The 18,704-nt window shown below is 36.4% G+C and overlaps 1 protein-coding gene and 1 long non-coding RNA gene across 4 annotated transcripts in view; one reads left to right on the top strand and one right to left on the bottom strand.

Annotated features, from left to right (window-relative positions):
- Nucleotides 1-10,133, top strand: part of LOC111193775 (uncharacterized) — a 54,896-nt gene extending 44,763 nt beyond the window's left edge. Inside the window, exon 3 of the long non-coding RNA XR_007439126.1 lies at nt 9,779-10,133. This is a non-coding gene — a long non-coding RNA (uncharacterized LOC111193775). The remainder of the gene's footprint in view (nt 1-9,778) is intronic.
- col7a1 (collagen, type VII, alpha 1) overlaps nt 1-18,704 on the bottom strand; it is an 85,347-nt gene that overhangs the window by 14,469 nt on the left and 52,174 nt on the right. For 2 of the 3 annotated variants that reach the window (XM_049479256.1, XM_022675755.2), the window contains exons 67-95: nt 16,107-16,142; nt 15,968-16,003; nt 13,671-13,775; nt 13,367-13,432; nt 12,161-12,196; nt 11,853-11,888; nt 11,708-11,755; nt 10,777-10,812; nt 10,563-10,688; nt 9,768-9,977; nt 9,645-9,680; nt 9,512-9,556; nt 9,256-9,369; nt 8,544-8,615; nt 8,395-8,439; nt 7,527-7,562; nt 5,882-5,917; nt 5,755-5,799; nt 5,517-5,549; nt 5,039-5,101; nt 3,689-3,724; nt 3,140-3,220; nt 2,967-3,035; nt 1,979-2,014; nt 1,478-1,537; nt 487-531; nt 326-361; nt 195-230; nt 54-113 (exon numbers count right to left, since the gene is read on the bottom strand). In XM_049479256.1, coding sequence (XP_049335213.1) covers nt 54-113; nt 195-230; nt 326-361; nt 487-531; nt 1,478-1,537; nt 1,979-2,014; nt 2,967-3,035; nt 3,140-3,220; nt 3,689-3,724; nt 5,039-5,101; nt 5,517-5,549; nt 5,755-5,799; nt 5,882-5,917; nt 7,527-7,562; nt 8,395-8,439; nt 8,544-8,615; nt 9,256-9,369; nt 9,512-9,556; nt 9,645-9,680; nt 9,768-9,977; nt 10,563-10,688; nt 10,777-10,812; nt 11,708-11,755; nt 11,853-11,888; nt 12,161-12,196; nt 13,367-13,432; nt 13,671-13,775; nt 15,968-16,003; nt 16,107-16,142 — 1,719 coding nt within the window. Of the gene's footprint in view, nt 1-53; nt 114-194; nt 231-325; nt 362-486; nt 532-1,477; nt 1,538-1,978; nt 2,015-2,966; nt 3,036-3,139; nt 3,221-3,688; nt 3,725-5,038; nt 5,102-5,516; nt 5,550-5,754; nt 5,800-5,881; nt 5,918-7,526; nt 7,563-7,870; nt 7,907-8,394; nt 8,440-8,543; nt 8,616-9,255; nt 9,370-9,511; nt 9,557-9,644; nt 9,681-9,767; nt 9,978-10,562; nt 10,689-10,776; nt 10,813-11,707; nt 11,756-11,852; nt 11,889-12,160; nt 12,197-13,366; nt 13,433-13,670; nt 13,776-15,967; nt 16,004-16,106; nt 16,143-18,704 lie in introns of all 3 variants that reach the window. The other variant, XM_049479257.1, reaches the window with a different exon arrangement.

The following is an 18,704-nucleotide window of genomic DNA, read 5'->3' as shown; positions in this document are numbered from 1 at the left end:
TTTCATTGTCCAACCCCTGTATATTAAAATAATAGTGTGTGTGTGAATTGAACCTTTAAGCCTGGAGGTCCCGACTGTCCTGGTGGGCCAACCATTCCTACACCTGCTTCACCCTAAAATCAAAAAACAAAAAGTTTAAAGCTGAGACAATCCAGCAAGTATTTAATGTCAACAACTGTATTGCAAAAACTTACTTTTGTTCCTTTAGCCCCTGGTGATCCTCTCTCTCCCTTTAAATATACAGTGAACACAAAATTATTTGTTTAATGCATTGATGAATAATGCTGGTACGCTGTTACATGCCATTGTTTTTGCTAAAACTCACTTTTTCACCAGACTCCCCAGGATCACCTGTTGTACCCTATGGAACAAACATCAGGATAACAGTATCAGTAGTGTATAGTGAATAGTGTGAGTAGTGTGAGTGGGAGAAGCAGGTTGTTAGGGTGTCTGGAGAATGTCTGAGGGCTTGCATTTCACACTCACTCTGTCTCCTTTGATGCCAGCCGGTCCCTTGTCTCCTTTAACACCCTGAGACACACAGAAGACATCAATCGGATTAAGATTTTACTAGTTGAAAATAAGCGTGTAATATGTGAGAGGACCAGTGGAGCAACGGGTATCAAAACTAATGAGATTAGGAGATTAGTCTACAGCAACTTTTACATATAAGAAATAGTGCAGAAATATTTATTTTCCTCATTTTTTTAATTTTACATATGATTTTTCCCATTAGAAACCAATTGCTGATTTTAAGACTTTATAACTTGCCTCATAAATATCTTTTCAGTTCTATAACTTGAACTGTCGCAGAAAATTAAAAACCTTTTCTTCAAATTCCAACATGGCAACTTTATACTGCAAAAAATATATTGTATATATATATATATATAAGTAAAATCATTTTAATGTATTCTAAGTATAAACTATTTTTGGTGTATATTGTAGAGAAATCGTATGATTCTATTTTTACTAACTGTAAGTTATTTTAACTCCATTGACTGGTATTGTTTTTATAATTCAAGAAATAATAGATAATTAAGCTTTTGTCAATAAATACCACTTGAAACAAGCAAATTAGATCATTTCAGAAGATATTATTATTTCAGAAGATAATATATAAACAAGCAATAATAGAGTCAGTTATCAGTATTAATATCAATTTCTATATTAGAAATTTAGGTGGATCAAGACACTACTTGCATATATATATAATTTTTGGGCAAAATTAAAACACGTATTTCGCAACACTAAGGATATTTTCAATTTGTCCATTTATCTTGGCACTTTGACAAAAAGTAAAGCCAAACTGATAGATTTACATTATGTCAAAAATTTAAAAATAGCTAAAATGGAGCTACAGATACTTTTCTGGAAAGTGACAAAATATTAGTATTAAAGTACATTAAAAAGTCGGTTAAGAAATATGGTTGGATAGATGGATAAATGGAAGACATTCAAATAAAATAAGGAGCACCTGTGGTCCAGCTGGGCCTCTCTCTCCTGCTACCCCTGGCAGAGTTTCACCAGGAGGACCCTTTAGTAGAAAGGTAAAATGAGGATTACATTCATTAGTTTCAGTAAAGATTTAAACAGTAATAGGAAAAAGATCAGATCCAATTCACTCAGTGCAATTTGTAACACAGCATTCTGATATCTGTTCTCCAGATGACTCATAAATATCAGAGACGACACTTTCTCATCCAGGCCGGCACAAATATAAACAAAATGAAGGAGTAGAAAGTGTACACAAACATCTGTACAGAAAGACTATATGAAATAAAGCAGTACTCTGTGGAGTCTAGTTTATTACATTGCACTTTTTTCACTACCATCCAATCCATACAAAAACAGAACAAGAGCTCCTTTTACACAGAACAAAACCTTCAAATTAACCACTATATGTCACTGCTCACGTCATCCAGCCTGATAAATAACACATGCTGTTCTTTATGAAATAAATAAGACCATGACTCACCCTCTCACCCTTCACCCCAGGGGGTCCGGCGACTGCCTGCATTTAAGGACAGGAGAGAAATAGAAGGTGCAGAAGATAGAATGCTATAAACACCATTCACAGTATTATATACCGGTATATACCAATCCTGCATAAAAAACATACTAATAAGAATTACACACTCCTGTGTGCACACAGATAACTGATTTATCCTGATTGCATCACCATCTGTATTCTTCTATAAGGAATTAAAATAATCCAATTGAGCAATGCCACAGAAGAACAGCTTTGAAGAACCTTTTAAAGTCTTGAAGAACCTAATAAAGAATTTAATGTAAAGATTACTTGCAAATTTAAAGGTTCTTTACACTACCACCTTTCTATTATATATATATATATATATATATATATATATATATATATATATATATATATATATATATATATATATATATTTATCAAAAGTGGTTCTTGGTTGTTTCTTTTTTGTTATTATGTGCATTTCTAAAAACCAAGCATAACATTATGACCACCTTCTTCTTTTAACACCCATTATCCATTTGCTCTTTTCACCCTGTTCTTTAATGGTCAGGACTGCACATAACCAATCACAGAGCAGCTATTATTTAAATGATGGGTTATACTTAGCACCGCACTGACACTAATATGGTGGTGGTGTGTTAATTTGTGCTGTTCATGCTGGCATGAGTGGACACAGCAGTGCTGCTGGAGTTTTTAAACACCGCACTGGAGTTACTGCTGGACTGGGAACAGTCCACCAGAAATATCTAGCCAACAACATCCTGTTTGCAAAGTCCTGTTTTATCACTGATAAAAGACTAGAAAAGGACTAGAGTATCTGACATTACATATACATGATGGAGCAGCTAGGTAGGAGTGTCTAGTAGAATGAACAGTGTTTGTCTTATGGTTTTACATATGATAACAGCCTTCCAATTACACTTATATTTAAAACAAGAAAAAAAAATATGCACACAAATGGACATACCTTTCCTGGTGGACCACTGTCTCCTTGCTCACCTTTCAGCCCTGGAGACCCACTTGGTCCAGCAATACCCTGCAGAAAAACAGTAAGAAAGTACAGAGTGATGTGATCATTAGGCGTAAAGAACAAAACGTTTATAACACAGTCAGATTTTATTAATCTTCAAAAACATGTGCCTGTTTTCCAGGTAATCCAGGTGTTCCATCTTTTCCAGGGACCCCATCTCTACCAGGAACTCCAGGCTTTCCCCCTTCTCCCTGTAAAAATGATCAGAGAGTAAGATAATTATAAATGCTTTATGCACTATTAATTTTAGATAAAAGTAATGCATTGTTCTGTTTAGTCACATCTCAACAGAAAAATTAAATATAATAAGCTTTGCTTGGCAGTCTTTCACCAAGGTTATGCTTCCATGGATAACCTTGCAGCTGTGATTTGATCTGATCGAAGATCATTACACACATCAATGAACAACAACACAAACCCTGAAGACTCTATTTTTTTATTTTGTGTATACAATATATGAAGGAAGTTCTATTGTTTAGAATAACAATTGTGTTTTTAACATAAATGTTTTTTTTCTACTGAAATTGGAGAGATGTGGCTATTGTTTTATTTTCAGTTATTTAAATGGTCAGCAGAAATGTGTAGTTATAATTAAAAAATTCTGTTATGAGATGAGACAACACTTTTTAACCAGCTGTTGTGTAAGATGTAAGTCTTACCACTTGTCCTGGGAGACCTGGAGGTCCTTGTGGACCCTGCAAGAAATCACAACATTTAATTTGCAACCTTAAGGTGATGCATATGTTACTTACATGCTGAAGTCATTATTATTAAACATACAATTACAGAGAGGAAATGAGAGGGAAAATACAGAAATGAGTTTTCCGGCAATCTATTAGCACTTGCCAAAAAAGAAACATTAATTAGGCCCTAATGGAGTGGCTGACTTTCCCCGCTCTGTACGAAGTGGGTTATTAGCAGGAGTCAGATGAGAACACACTCATGTGCCCCAGGATAAGCAATTTCCTGATTCCTTCTGCACGTTTTTATACATAGCTTTTAAGTTCAGTGAAAAATATTGGTTTTATTTAGTGATTCATCTTTAAGGCATAAATAAAAAAATCTAATATTCTGTTTTTCTTTTGAAGTACCATTCAAAAGTCTGGACACACCTCTCCTTATTAATTTGTTTTATTTTTTTTTTATATTGTAAATTTTATATTGAAGACATTAAAGCTATACAGGAACACATGCTGAATTATTTTATAAACAAAAAGTATTATACAACCCAGAATATGTTTTATTCTTTAAATTCTTTAGACACTTTAAATAAATAGTAGCCACATTTAGCTTTGAGGACAGATCTGCACACTCTTGGTTTGGATTTTCTCAGTGTCTTCATGAGGTAGAGTCACCTGGAATAGTAGTTTTCTCAGTCTCTTGAAGGAGTTTCTGGAGGTGCTGAACAATAGTTGCTGCTTTTTTTCTTCACACTGTGAAGCTCCAGCTCATCCTCCAGCAAATCACCTTAAATCTTTATCTCAGTTGATCAGGTTTAGGTCAGGGGATTGTGGAGACCAAACCCTTTTTTGTTTACTACATAATTTCATAGGTGTTCCTTAATTGTCACATTTAAATACGGTACTAATCTGCAATGTAGAAAATTAATTAAATAAAGGAATACACAAAAACATTGCATGAAAATGTCTCCAAACTTTTGACTGAAACTGTATGTCTGAGCATGACATCATAGGTTACACGCTGCATTTCAAAGTCATGTCTAAGAGTGACTCTTACACATTTTTAATACAAAGCACTCTGTAACTTCAAAAGGGGCTTGCATTAATAATTTAGATGCATTGCTGATGCTCCATAAAAGAGCATCGTAATGACTAGCAATAGCCTGAGTGGATAACATGGTCTTATGTGGCTAAATTTTTATGCAACACCAAAGGCCCTTATAGAATCTTACAGAGATCTTTGTTCTCATAAGCCTTATTGATTGATTCAAGAGAAGTGAAGGTGGAGATTAAGCCATTAGGAATATTAAGATCAGGTTTTAATCTTACAATAGCTCCTGGTGTGCCTGTAATTCCAGGCAGTCCTCTGTTGCCTTGTGGTCCTGGAGGACCCTGTGAATAAGAAAGAGCAAGACTAAATTAAAAAGACTCATCTTTTAACCAGTGAAATGGCTTAATGTATCTCCAAAACTGTTCCTTTACAAGAAAAAAAGGGTTCAATTGTACAATGTACATTTTAGTACAATGTAATGATTCAGATCCACAACAGAAACGTATGACAGTGACTAAATGGAACCACTCCTAAATTTTACACTTAATTCAATCATAAACCATATTTAATAGTTTTAAAAAACAGTTATAGGAATGTCTGAATCCAACATCTTTGAATTAACACATTAAATGGCCAACAGTAAGTGGAGGCTTTCATAAAATCCTGTGATTCATTGTCAATTATATTTAAATTATTAAACATCAACCTGCAGTTTAAGGGGTTAAAAAAAGGATTATTTTGAACAATAAGACATACCTGAACTCCCACACCCGGCTCGCCATTGTCACCCTAAAGGATTGATTAAAACACATACATACACGCATAGTCATAGACACACACACACACACACACACACACACACACACACACACACACACACACACAATGATCCATTTATTACTGCATGGTTAAACCTGGTCAATCAATTGTAAGAATAGGACAGCCAGAACATTCTGTCACAATAACGCCATCAGAATCAGAGAATCACACTGACCTTCACACCAGGTGGTCCTGGAGGGCCATTCGGACCCATTGGCCCCTGTAACGATATTCATAATCAGCAGGAGGCTTCTCTGCATATTTGTGTGATAAAAAAAAATGTGTAACATACATATACTTACAGTTGGTCCTCGTATTCCAGGTTCTCCAGAATTTCCCTGAGCAATAAACAACACACTTAGAAAATCTGACACGAAGCAGAAGCTCTCAGCCACACATATATACAACATCACACACGTAAACAACACAGGAAACGTATTCTAATAATTAACACTACATTACACACATGCCTATAAAAACATCTATAACTATCTATGAGCTCAATTACATGTATTTACTGCACAAATGCCTTACAAGACACAAGTTACAGACACACACTAATATAACATAAGCAGACACACACAAACAGCATTGGTGTAATTACTTACAGGGATACACCAATCCAATTTAAATAATTTATTTAAATACTGCACTACAACAATGAGCATGAGTCAGAAACAACTTTTCATTTATTGAGTTTCTAGAACAAATGGCTGTAAGTTCATATTTTATATATTCGAGTATTTTCTTAAATACATTTCCTTATTTATTTTTCTTTTATTTAGGGTCCTGAACTCAACACCACTGAATGTGTTTGGGATTTTACTTATTGGGGTAAAGCAGAAAGTTGCATCTTAGGCTATGTTCACATAATAAGCCTCATTAAGCAATTCCAAATATTTGCTCAGATCAGAATTGGCTTGTAATATCTGTGAACCAATCTGAATTTTTATGCACATCAACTTTTTTGTTTTGCCATGCTGCACAGCGCTGTGTTGTGCTGAATTCTGACCACCCCCCAACCAGAATTAAAATCCCATTATTTGTGTGCATGTTCATCATGCAGCAGTTTGTTTTGTTTGTTGTGGAGGAAACTGAGCAATTAGTTATTAATGAACAGGATCAACAAGAATTGTGAGCATAATCTGTTGTGTCCAAACTGCTGCAAAGACCTGCACACACGCAAATTCAGCACAAAACTAGAGCCAGCTGATGACAACACCAAAAGCATGTGTACAGACAAAGAACGCATAACATCTGATCTGTTCATATGTAAATTGCACGCCCACAAATTGGATAAGTATCCAATCTAGGACCCCGTATGAAAGAGACTTAAATCTGATTGAAATATTGGATTTGACATAAACTGAACAAATAGGATCTGTGTCAAAATAAGGCAAAAAAAGAAACCACACTGGTAATGTGAACATAGCCCAGGTCTGAACTTGTAGATTTCTGAAGAACTGAAAGCAAGTTTTCCAAACATTGTAGCTGTGATAAAAATATTTTCATCTTGTTTTAAGTTGTTTAAGTGTAAATGTTGCTTAAATATACTGTAGTCAGTTTTTTATGCCAAAAACGTAATCAAAAATTAATCAGTGGAGACGGACATGCCCCAACATTACACAACTGCTCTGTTGTTAATTAACAAATTAACAAAAAGAAACTAATAAATAAAGAAAGTAATAAAGTGTTGATTACAGTATATTGGATTGGAGCATCACTAATAACTAATTGCAACCAAAATGCACATATATACACAAATGCACCTAACACAAATGCACATATATACACACAAACACACACACACATATATACACTGAACATGTTGTAAAGACACACATACACACAAAAATACAGAGATATCAGCAGACGGACATCATTCCTTCCCCCCCCTTCCCATTAATAAGCAAAGCAGCCAACAGTTGCAGCCACAGAAAAACCTACCGGTCTGCCCAGCACTCCTGGGAACCCGGGCAAGCCCTAAAGAAAGAAAAGGAGAGAGAGGGATGGAGGAAGGAAAGGGACAGTGAGGGTTAGAGAAGTTAAAAGGGCACAGATGAATCAGAAATGAGGAGAAAGTGAGATAAGAAAGGGATTGACAGATGTATGGTTGGAGAAAAGAAAAGAGAGGGTTGTGAGCTGCTGGAAGCAGTGCTGCATAGGTTACTTTCTACATCTACTGTAGCCTCAGCCAAAGAGAAACAGCTCCAGCGGCTTATTGTAGCTTTCACAGCCAATCCCCAGGCTCTCCCGAGAGGGGGCCGCCATGTTGGGCTACTGTTACTCACAGGTGGGCCTGGTGGACCGGCTGGCCCCTTCAAACCCTGCTCCATAGGGGAATAAATAAAGGTGTGAGTGGAGCCTCAGTGCTTCTCCATCTCCTACGTTCAGCCACTGTCTTTCTCCCTTCTCTAACTCTCCTCTATTTATTCTGAAATTATTATGCCCTTTAGTCTTTTCTTTTCCTTTCCTAGGGCTTAGGCCTTCATGTGATATTAATCAGAAACAACCCCATAGTAAAAAAAAAAACTTCATAACTTTGTAAAGCACTACTTAAAGTACAAACTGCTGAGCCCACTTTCCTTTTAAGATTTTCCCAAGATAGTAAATGGCTTCCTAGGACTCACCATTTTCAGGTCACCTTAAAATGGCAAGAATTACAATAGATACTCCAGTTTCACACAGCATCCATAGTTTCATCATTAAAAAGTAACACAGTACATTTTCTTTACTAAATTGGCTGTACAGTAAAAAATAGTTAAATAATATCGGGAAAAGGTTATTAGTGTAACTCAGGCAAACATTTTCTCACCGGCTTCCCGTCCTGTCCAGTTTTTCCAGGTTCTCCTGCCAGGCCCTAAATAAAGTATTGCTTTATTACATTGATATGAACCACTGAAAGTGAAGAACAGTGGTACATATAAGCAGAACAGAAACGTATTGAAAAAAGGCCAGACTTACAGGGAGGCCATCTCTTCCCTTTTCCCCAACTTCTCCTCTGTCTCCCTTCTCTCCCCGAAAACCTGCAACACCCTACAACAAAAAAGAGCATTTTATTATTGAATACACAGAAATGTACGAGACAATAAAAATACATTTAAACATTTTATTTAACACAGAACATTTTACCATCCCAAAAGACATACCATAAAGCACAATTTAGACATCTGCTGATACCTTGTGTTTAACCATGTATTCTGTTGTGTTTGGGCACTTAGAGAGACAAATACTGTGTGCAGACTCTGAATCAACACTAAAAGACTTTGAATGACTTTGAGTTATTAGCTCTCATCTCAAAGTAACAGAGCTCTTCTCTCCTTTTAATTGAAAGCGCTCCACTCATTTTTAACTAAAAAGAAAGGAGAGCTTAGTTACTCTCAGATCAGAGCTAATGACATTTTGTTTCTGAGCTGGATTACTCCCTGATAGGCACTGGAAACTGCACTGGATAGATAGGGTAAATGTTGCAGTTTTATATGATATGTGTATTATATAAAACTGTACATTATCTGATCTTGACTTATTAAGCTTAGAATTCAGGCATGCAGTTAAACAGCACAGTGTATTAAAATAGACAAGTCTTGGTCTAAATTATTCCCTTTTTTTCATTGTATTGTATAGTATTGACAATTTGATTCTGTGCATCCCTAATAGAAATTTAAAAAATACTTACCCGCTCTCCTTTAGGTCCAGGAGGACCTTGTGCACCAGCCTCTCCTCTAATTCCTTGAGGGCCCGGCAAGCCCCGTGGACCAGGCATACCAGGAAGTTCAGTTACTGAATCACCCTATAATTCATTATCACATACAAACACACACACACAGCAATCAAAAGACATACATCAAAAACATATATTCGCCTATAGTATTGAGTGTGAAAATAGCAGTCAATATTCAGTGATTTTGGACCACATTCTGCTTATTTTTTACCTTGGGGCCTGGAAGTCCTGTTGCACCAGTTATTCCAGGTTTACCCTAAAAAGTAAACAGCCAAAATGTCAAGTTCTGCTGTTTTAACAGATAATAAAGAATAAAGTGAAGATCTCAGTGAACCTGTACTCACCGACTCTCCTCTCTCTCCTTTCTCCCCTCTTTCTCCCTAAAGGTTGCAGATTAAATTCAGTTATTTATCCTTAAATTTGATCTAACCAACAAAATTTTACAATAACAAACTTTTTTTTGTTACCTTTTCTCCAGGTCTGCCAGCCTCACCCAGTTCTCCAGCTCGTCCTGGTACTCCTGGTATACCAGGTTTTCCTGGCTCTCCTGCCTGTCCTGGAGGACCCTCTGGGCCTCTTTCTCCAATAGCCCTGCCTGTGGGGCCCTGAGGGCCGGGAGGCCCTTTCTCACCCTGATCACCTTTTAAACCTCGCTCACCTGGGAATCCTCGAGCACCCTTAGATCGGGAAAAAATTAAAACCACAGAAAAAGAACAAAGAAGATTAAGGAACAGCAGTGACAAAAATATTCAGCTACTAACATACAGCTAACTATTCAAATGAGCTTCATATCTTAAACTTTAAAATACTATTAAACTGTCTTGTTTCATATACTTCAATGTCCTCTCTTTTTAATTGTAAAAATGGGATGACAGGATATGGTAACCAGGATAAAAAAATACATGTTGAAAGAGCAGGAGAAGGATAGTAGGAGTATTGATCGGTTAAAATTTTTTAAAAAGCTTTAAAACATAAAAAAAAGTACATGAATAATAATAATAAAGACAAAGAATAAACCAAAGAAAAAGAGATAAATGTAAATGTGATTGGGTCACTAGAGAGTTTCAAGCAGGAGCAGCTGATGGCCTGTTGTTGGTTCAGCACTACAGACGGGCAGCACCATGGACAGTGCCCGAGGAAAATTCAGCCCCTACACCTGCTCTTCTCTTCACAGGCCAGCAAAAGGGCAAGCTTTTAATTTGACCTACAATTAATCTGACACACGCACAAACACACACACATACACACACACACAAACTTACGTCACCGCCAGAAGGGCCTGGGGATCCTGCATCTCCTTTATCTCCTTTTTGTCCTTTATCTGGCTTCTCTATTCCAGCATTCAGCAAGACATCCTTTTTGTCCAGCACCAACTTTAAATCCCTGACCTATAGGAAGATGTTGCATAGGAAGCTGTTTTAAAAATTGCTGCATATATATCATTATCAATCATTTTCATGTTTAACCTTTAAGTACCTCAATGCCAAAGTCTGACAGTGCCCTCTTCACATCCTGAAACAAATAAGAAAAACAGCCAAAATGGTGATTAACTCTCTTTTTATTAGTGTTCATATGTAGTAGGGCTGCAACGATTAGTTGATATAATCGACAATGTTGATTTCATTGTCGCTTAACCTTTATTTTTTAACAGTACCGCTTTACACAAAGTGCTGGGGACAGAAGCGCAGTAAGAGATCAGTAAATGGCTTACTCACACAGGTTACACTCAACTTAATTTGTGTCTCAAAAAGTGCCCAAACTCAACAGATTACATATTTACTCACTAAATAATATCAGTACTTTCCACGTTTAAACAGAAACTGGATATGTAAATGACTATTAAGTCTCATGATCAGCTGTTTCTATCATTTTTTGAGATGAGGACATAGCATCTATAATAATTGACTAATCGACTAATCGAAAACATAATCAGCAGATTAGTCGAATACAAAAATAATCATTAGTTGCAGCCTTAATATGTAGGGAGTGTATGTGTGTTTGTGTGTGTAGTTAGATCGGGCCCAAAAAATCCAGCACAACCAGAGCCCATTTTGTCTGAGCCCGACCCGCCCTGTCCCATAAACTGATATCATGAGCCCAAGCACGATTTAAACCCCACATTAATGTAGTAAGTAGAGTCTTAAAACTGTACTTTTTCACTACAATTCTGAGTTGTAGGTGCCTAAACTTCCTGTTTTCTGCCTCCAAAGGTTTCAATTATCTTGCCTGGCGGCTGCATTCTATTAAGCAACGTGTGGAGTTTTTAATTTTAGCCAAGTGGAAGACATAGTCTAGGTCCGAGAAAAGTGGTGGGAATTCTCGGCCCAAGTCCAAGTTTAGGGTTGGGCATCGGGTCAGGTTCAGGTTCAGGCAGACAGTATGTGTGTGTGTGTGTGTGTGCGCTTACCACTGGAGTTCCTGGCTTGCCAGGTGATCCGTCCTCACCCGGATCTCCCTGATAGCAAATAAACATATTTGAAAATCAAAATCTTGTTCCCAATGAATTATCAGTTAACTGAATATGAGATACTGATGCAGTAAACAAAACATACCTGCTCTCCTTTAATACCGGCTGGCCCTCTGTCTCCCTTTAAAAAAAATATATACTAATTTAACAGCAGAAATGCATGATTATATTGGAAATGATGACCTTGTTTTGGCTTTGATTCTACACGGCTTTATCAAATTTAAAATAAATCTGCTGCATTTGCTGTAGTTTTATAGTGCAGACAGAATATCAGTAATATGTATATATAAAGGTAAATGTACTCCCTATACATATCAACCAACTGTTTTGTTTAATTTAATTTCAGTTAATTTCATTTGCATTTATACATGTAAATATATCAGTTAAACCTACCCGAGCTCCGGCAGCTCCTGGAACCCCAGGAATTCCCTGTAAGAAAAATGATAAAAATTAAAACATTTATCTGTAGATAACAGAAAGGACATTAGAATCAAACTCAAGAAAATATTTTAATTTGGTACAGGTTGAGGGATAATAGTTTTGGTTAGTATCACGTTTCCACAGGAACAACAGCATTTGTTAATTGTGACAGTAGCCAGACAGATATTACTCCAGATTCAAATCCACTCTAAAGGCGATAAAAGTGATGTTTTCTTTTTATAACTGGGTTGTGTGTACAAGTCACATGATTCACCCTTGTGGTGTCTGTAAGATATTTTCATTTTGAAATCTATAAATAACTCACAGTGAGAGCTAGGGGGGCTCTGAAGTAGATTTACAACTGAAGCCTTACAAAAAATCCCATATTTTTACACATCACACTATAAATGTCATGTAACTACAGTACATGTTTACATTTTACTGGGATGATATTTGTCCTTCTCTTTTTGGAGTCAAAAATCTATTTGACACTAATGAAATGGCTTATTTGTTTTACCTATTATATTTATTATAAAACAGACATTTTTTTAGTATTTAGGTTGGAAAGTTGCTCACTTTAAACGACACAGAACTGTAGTCAATTACTTTTCAGCTTTGGTTTCCCTGATTTATGCCTTTATAGCTAGTTTGTGTCAAACTGTGCAAATGTATTCAACCCACTGAAAACTAGGCTTATGACACTTTTAAAACAGTAGTAAATTATATAGATGCTTCAGATGCTTGTGAGGGTCTAACAATGAAACTAACAGCCTTTCAGCACCTGACACGTCTGCTTTACTGGAGGCCCATAACTGAGCTATGTTTACAAAATGATAAGAGCAGATGAATGCTTGGGTATATGTGTTAAATTTAGCACCTTCTTTGAAAGGTGGTGGATATTAATTATATGGTGCTGCTAGTTAGCTAGTTAGCTATGATCGAAAAAAGGTTAAATAGCCTGTTGGAATGTTGGGTTAGCATAGAAAGCTACTTGATGATGCATGCCCTCAGCTGTAGTTAATGTCAAACTTTAAACCAGTTAATAGGAAATGCCAGGGAATTCTAACAGTGGTGGAAGAAGGCATGGCAAAATAATTTGGATAGATTAAACCTCCCAACTAATCCACTCTCAACTGCTAGCACAAACAAACTATATTACGAATGGATCAAAATACTCACTGGAGCTCCTGGAGGACCCTGAGGTCCTGGAATAGGTGGTATATCAGCTCCTTTAACATAGACCACCTGTGAGAGGGAGAGAAAGAGAGAGAAAGAGAGAGAGAACAAGAGTGGAAGAAAAAAAAGAGTGTAAGAGAGATAAGCAGAGAGAGAGTAATAGGAAAAATCCACAGCACAAACTGATTTCATAATTAATGGCCAAGAAATTTGCACATCAAATAAGCTCTTTAGGGATTACCCGCACAGTCATGCTTCAGAAAACCAAAAGAAAGAACACAAGCTACACAGACGCATGCACACACACCTGTCCTGGGGGTCCTATATTGCCAGGGACCCCTGGTGGTCCAGGTGGTCCTGCAGGTCCAGAGGGTCCTGCAATGCCTCGATCACCTTTCAGCCCATCTTGACCCTGACAAAGAGTGAAATTAAGAAGGGGGTGCATGCGTGAAACAAACAAATTTCTTAATTAATGGGCATAAATTTGCACATCAAATAATCTCATCTGTGAAGAACTCCTCCCTGGAGCCTCCTTTCACACACACACACACACACACTCAGCAACACACACAGCAACTCAACAACAGAACCAGGCCTTGAAAGTGAAGAATTTGTCTGTGTAGTTACGTGTGAAATTTCACACCACATTTATGCTACGCTGTGATTGCACTACAGAAAGCTACTAAAAGAAAATAATGGCGTGAGGCAAACACAGACTGTCCATTGTCGTGAGGCAGGAGAGAAGAAAGAACAAAAAACAACACTAAGTGAGATGACACTAAGAGAGAATTAGAGAAAATCACATGTGTAGTTAAGAATGGCAGGAAAATTGTTTCTCGCATGAAAGAAAATTGTTATGGAACACTAACAATCTTTAAGAAAAAGAGATATAAAGAATAGATATTTTAAACAGTATTTGAGCATGAAAAGCTGTTTACAAACAAAATCTCTCCAATCTGGAAAACCAAAAACCCCAACTGTGTTCTTAACATTTTAGTTTAAAATGCTTCTGTTGAATATTTTGTTTAGATATAGTTTGTTCTGCTGAGGAGGGTCCAACAATACCTAAACAACATTAAAAATGTACCACATGCACATTACACAGACATAAGTATTGTTAAGATACCTATACATTACACACCTATAGATTCATTCAAGCCATTTATGTATTAATGCCCTTCTAAATCCATCAATATGAAGTTGTTTTAGAATTTGCAGCTAATTGGTAATAGACAGATGATGTAAAGGCACAGTTCTATTTACTATTTGTCCTATTTTTATGTTTTCGCCTTCTAATCTAGACACATAGGCCAGGCAGCAGAAACCCAAGTCCTCCAGCCAGGACATGTCTATGGGTTTTAAAGTCTAGTTTCAGAAGTGTATGCTTGGGGGGGGAAACTTGTGCTGTACACAAGATAGTAATTAATATCTAAGTAACGTTACAAGGCTGGAGGCAGCAAAAATAGCAGTCAAGCTTTGTGCCAGCAGGTTAAGTTGGTTTCTGTTTCTCCAGTTTCATTGCAACAATACCTTTAGCATGATGATTTGGTGACATTATGCATAGTAAACACGTGATTAACAAGGCTATTTAGTTAGCAGTGTTATGATGACGTGTATGCTCAGATTAAAATTTGCTTTTTAGCTTACTCTGACACATTTACATTTGATGTAGAAACTGAAATGTTGATCAATGTGCATTGTAACTGTTTAATAAATAAAAAAACAAATAAATAAATGCTCTTATGCACTCTGTGACTCCGATCTATAACTTTGCGAGGTCTGACACTTTGTGTTTGAGCTAATGGGGTTCTTAAATGCATACACTTTCTAAAAATACCACCCAGATTAGATTCATTGGAATATCTAGGAGGGAAGAAATTTCACAAACTGACTTTGGCTGCAGCAAATGCATCCTATTACTGTACTGTTCAGTGAGCTCTAAACAGCCACCCCTTCTTTCAGCAATGTTTGTAAAAGCAGACTGAGTGGCTAGGGACCAGATTTTATATTTCTGTGGCAATCAGACCAGGCAAATAGCTGGGTTTAATTATTATATCACTTATTAGTGTCCCAATACTTTTGTCCATATTGTCACACCTTAGCCTGTGTCTGTTTTGTGTCTTTCCCTTTTTTTTGTCCTTCCTGCTCCAGTCCTCTGCTTTTTGTTTGTGTTAGACCCTCTGTCTGTATGTGAACTCTAGCCCATGTAGAACCATGTTGTTTAATATCTGTTTGTTTGTTCCTCGTTCCTGCAGTTTTTTTGTAAGTTTAGTTTCTGGTTTGTTTTCTTTAGTTAGTTTTTTTGTTTATCTATTGTGCTTGTTTGTTTTGTCTTGTTTGTCTTATGGTTAATCCTTTGTTTTATAGTCTTTGTTTCAGTAGCCTTAGAGTTTGTTTCCTTTTCCTGGTGTTTGTTCTTTGTTTATTATTTGAGTTATGGACAATATTGTTTATTGACCTGCATTTGCATCCTGCCTCCACCATGTTACACATTTAGTCATAGTACATTGAGGTGTCAATTACAAATATTTCTTAAATACTTAAAACTGAGAGAGAGGGAGGGAAGAAAGGGAGAAAAAGAGACTGAAAGAGGGAGTTGCTCACATTTCTTCCAGAGGGTCCTGCATCTCCTTTGTCACCCTTTAAGACGGACAGCAAGAGTTAAAACAATGTATAAATATTGTAAAATATTAACTTGGATGATTCTGAAACTGAACTGCATTACAATCCAGATTTGTATTACCTTTCTGCCATCTTCCCCAGGAACACCATCTTCACCCTGTTTTTAGTCGAGGGAAAAATAAATGACAGAATTACAGAATGTCTGGGGATAAACACAGATAAACTAAATATTGTGGCTGATGGCATTTGCTGAATGAAAAATAAAGACAGAAAGTAATGTACTCTTCATAACCGTGTTGATATGATACTAAGCAGCCTGTTTATTAAACTGAACTCAATCTCACAGACATTTGGTGTAGCATCTGGTGATTACCACACAGAGTGAAGGTGTCAAAATGATACTCGTCAGCCCCAGAATAGGTTGTGTACGAAGGGATAAAAAATTTCTCCAAATGTAATCTCAATTAACCCTCTAATGGGTGAAGTTATCCACAAATATGCCATTAGCTTATTACACGCCAAAGCACTTAGCACGTAAATGAGCTTGAGTAGTGTGTAGAAACATAATAGACTGAAATTTACATTTCTTCTAGCTGCTTAAAGGGGAATTAGAATATAAACAGTATATAACCTAAATTAAATAGATAGATAGATAGATAGATAGATAGATAGATAGATAGATAGATAGATAGATAGATAGATAGATAGATAGATAGATAGATAGATAGAGAGATAAGTTGAATGTACTAAATTAGTTTAGCACATGGAAGTGATGGACCCTTACTTTTTGACACTATTGTCTCTTTACTTAAAAGCAAAAAAAAAAAAAAAAACTTAAACAGCTGTAAAACAGGCCAAATCTAAAAACCAAAAATTAACAGGGTTGGATACTTTTCCTTATGCCCCCTAATCTAACACAAACAGTCCACTATTGAAAGTATTTTGGAAAAAGAAATGCTGTACCCACACCACAAAAATATGAAAGCAAGGTGAAGAAAAACCAGAGGAAGAATAACTGCTGACCAGAGAAACATAATACTAGGCCAATCAGAGGGCAAAAGGAGCAAGACCGCTGAAAGCTGCAGGGACACTTCAGGACACGCAGAAGATGTCACAACCACTAAAACAGCTAAATGCTAATGCTAATCTGACCCAATAAAAAAGACCCACCCACACTTTGAGTGGACAGATACTAGGCTGACTTACAATCAGTACAGTAAGCTTATCACAAATCATTCCAACGCAAAGAGGACTATGAGACTATGAAAGTTAAAATTAGGAATAATTACAAATAAAAGTTGTGCAAGGCTAGGAGATGCAAAGTGTATTCTAGGTTTTTTAAAACATTATATGAGCATTAATGTCACAAAATAGTTATATTTATATTTAATTATTGTGTATTGTATAGTATATATGTGTTGTATTCCACTTTGATGGCTGACATTGAAACATTGCATTCATTACAATATGCTCAATTACAAAATAGACAAGATTAAACATTCAGTAAATTGTGATGTCAATCTAACATTTTGCTTCAAACACAACCCTCATTACACAGAATTACTAAAATTACTAAAATTACAGCAACCAGAAGAGCTTCTTCCTCCCAGAATCCCCAGCTATGTAATAACCTTCCTGTGTGTCTTCAGGGCACAGCACAATCTGTTGAGTCTCCTTGCTGGGCTAAGCCTCTCCTCCTGTTGTCTATTAGTATGCCTGTGTGTGACAGTGTGGTACTCTGCCCTCTGGACCTGCTTAACTGCTCACTTTACAGCCACCAGCACAAGTCATTCACCTTCATACTGTGATGAAATAGCCTCACCTGGATGTCCACAAATTTTAATAAATAATCTTCATATCCTTGTTCTGTCATGACTCATGGCCACCAACCCCTGAGTGAACTCCAAACATGTTTCTATTATACATTATAATCCTGCCTTACATTCATACTGATCACTCTATCCACCAAGTGATGCTGTAGAATAACCACTTTCAGGTTCCATTAAGAAGATGTGAGTGTGAAAAACCCTTTGAAAATCTAAAGAACCATTTTTGAAGAAAAGGTTCTTTATGCATTAACACGTAACTGGTAATTTTAGTCCCGAGTTTCGTCACCTCACGTTGATAAAATATTTGTCCAATAAAATGCACCGTAATTACACTTTGAGCATGCGTTTCCACGGAGATCCACATAAACACAACAGCGAGTGGAAATGGAGGACCAACTGAAAGCAAGGTCATGTGAACGAGAAAGCCAAAAAACTCACTGGTCCTCCTGTTTTTTTCAATTGTAGTACGGATGCAATCAGTACTTATCACTAAGTAGATAAGTTACTAAGTAGAAGTGTAAAATATTTTTCACAGACGTCCCCCTGAGTCCAGACCCCTTTTGACTTTTGGTTTGTCTGAGGGTTTCTTACTCATGCTATTAGGGCACTTAAATTCAGTTTGTTTTTATAGGTGTGAATTTTTTTACCAAGTAAGAGTGACATTGTGAGGCCTGTCACAATAACGTTTTTTTAAGGACAATAAATAGTCTAAAAATAATTGGGATTAAAAATATTATAGTAATTTTAAGACCATTTAATGATACATATAATAATAAATATAATTATAAAACAATAGCCTAATCAAGCAAGTACACCTTTTTAACAAAAATGTATTTTAGTTAGTAATAGTGTGGTAGTACTTCTTTTCTTTTTTCTGGACATACCGCAGT

Source organism: Astyanax mexicanus, chromosome 5 (assembly GCF_023375975.1).
Source record: "Astyanax mexicanus isolate ESR-SI-001 chromosome 5, AstMex3_surface, whole genome shotgun sequence".
Lineage (NCBI taxonomy): Eukaryota > Metazoa > Chordata > Actinopteri > Characiformes > Acestrorhamphidae > Astyanax > Astyanax mexicanus.
Note: the sequence above shows the minus strand (reverse complement) of the source record. Positions and strands in the feature narration are given on the sequence as shown.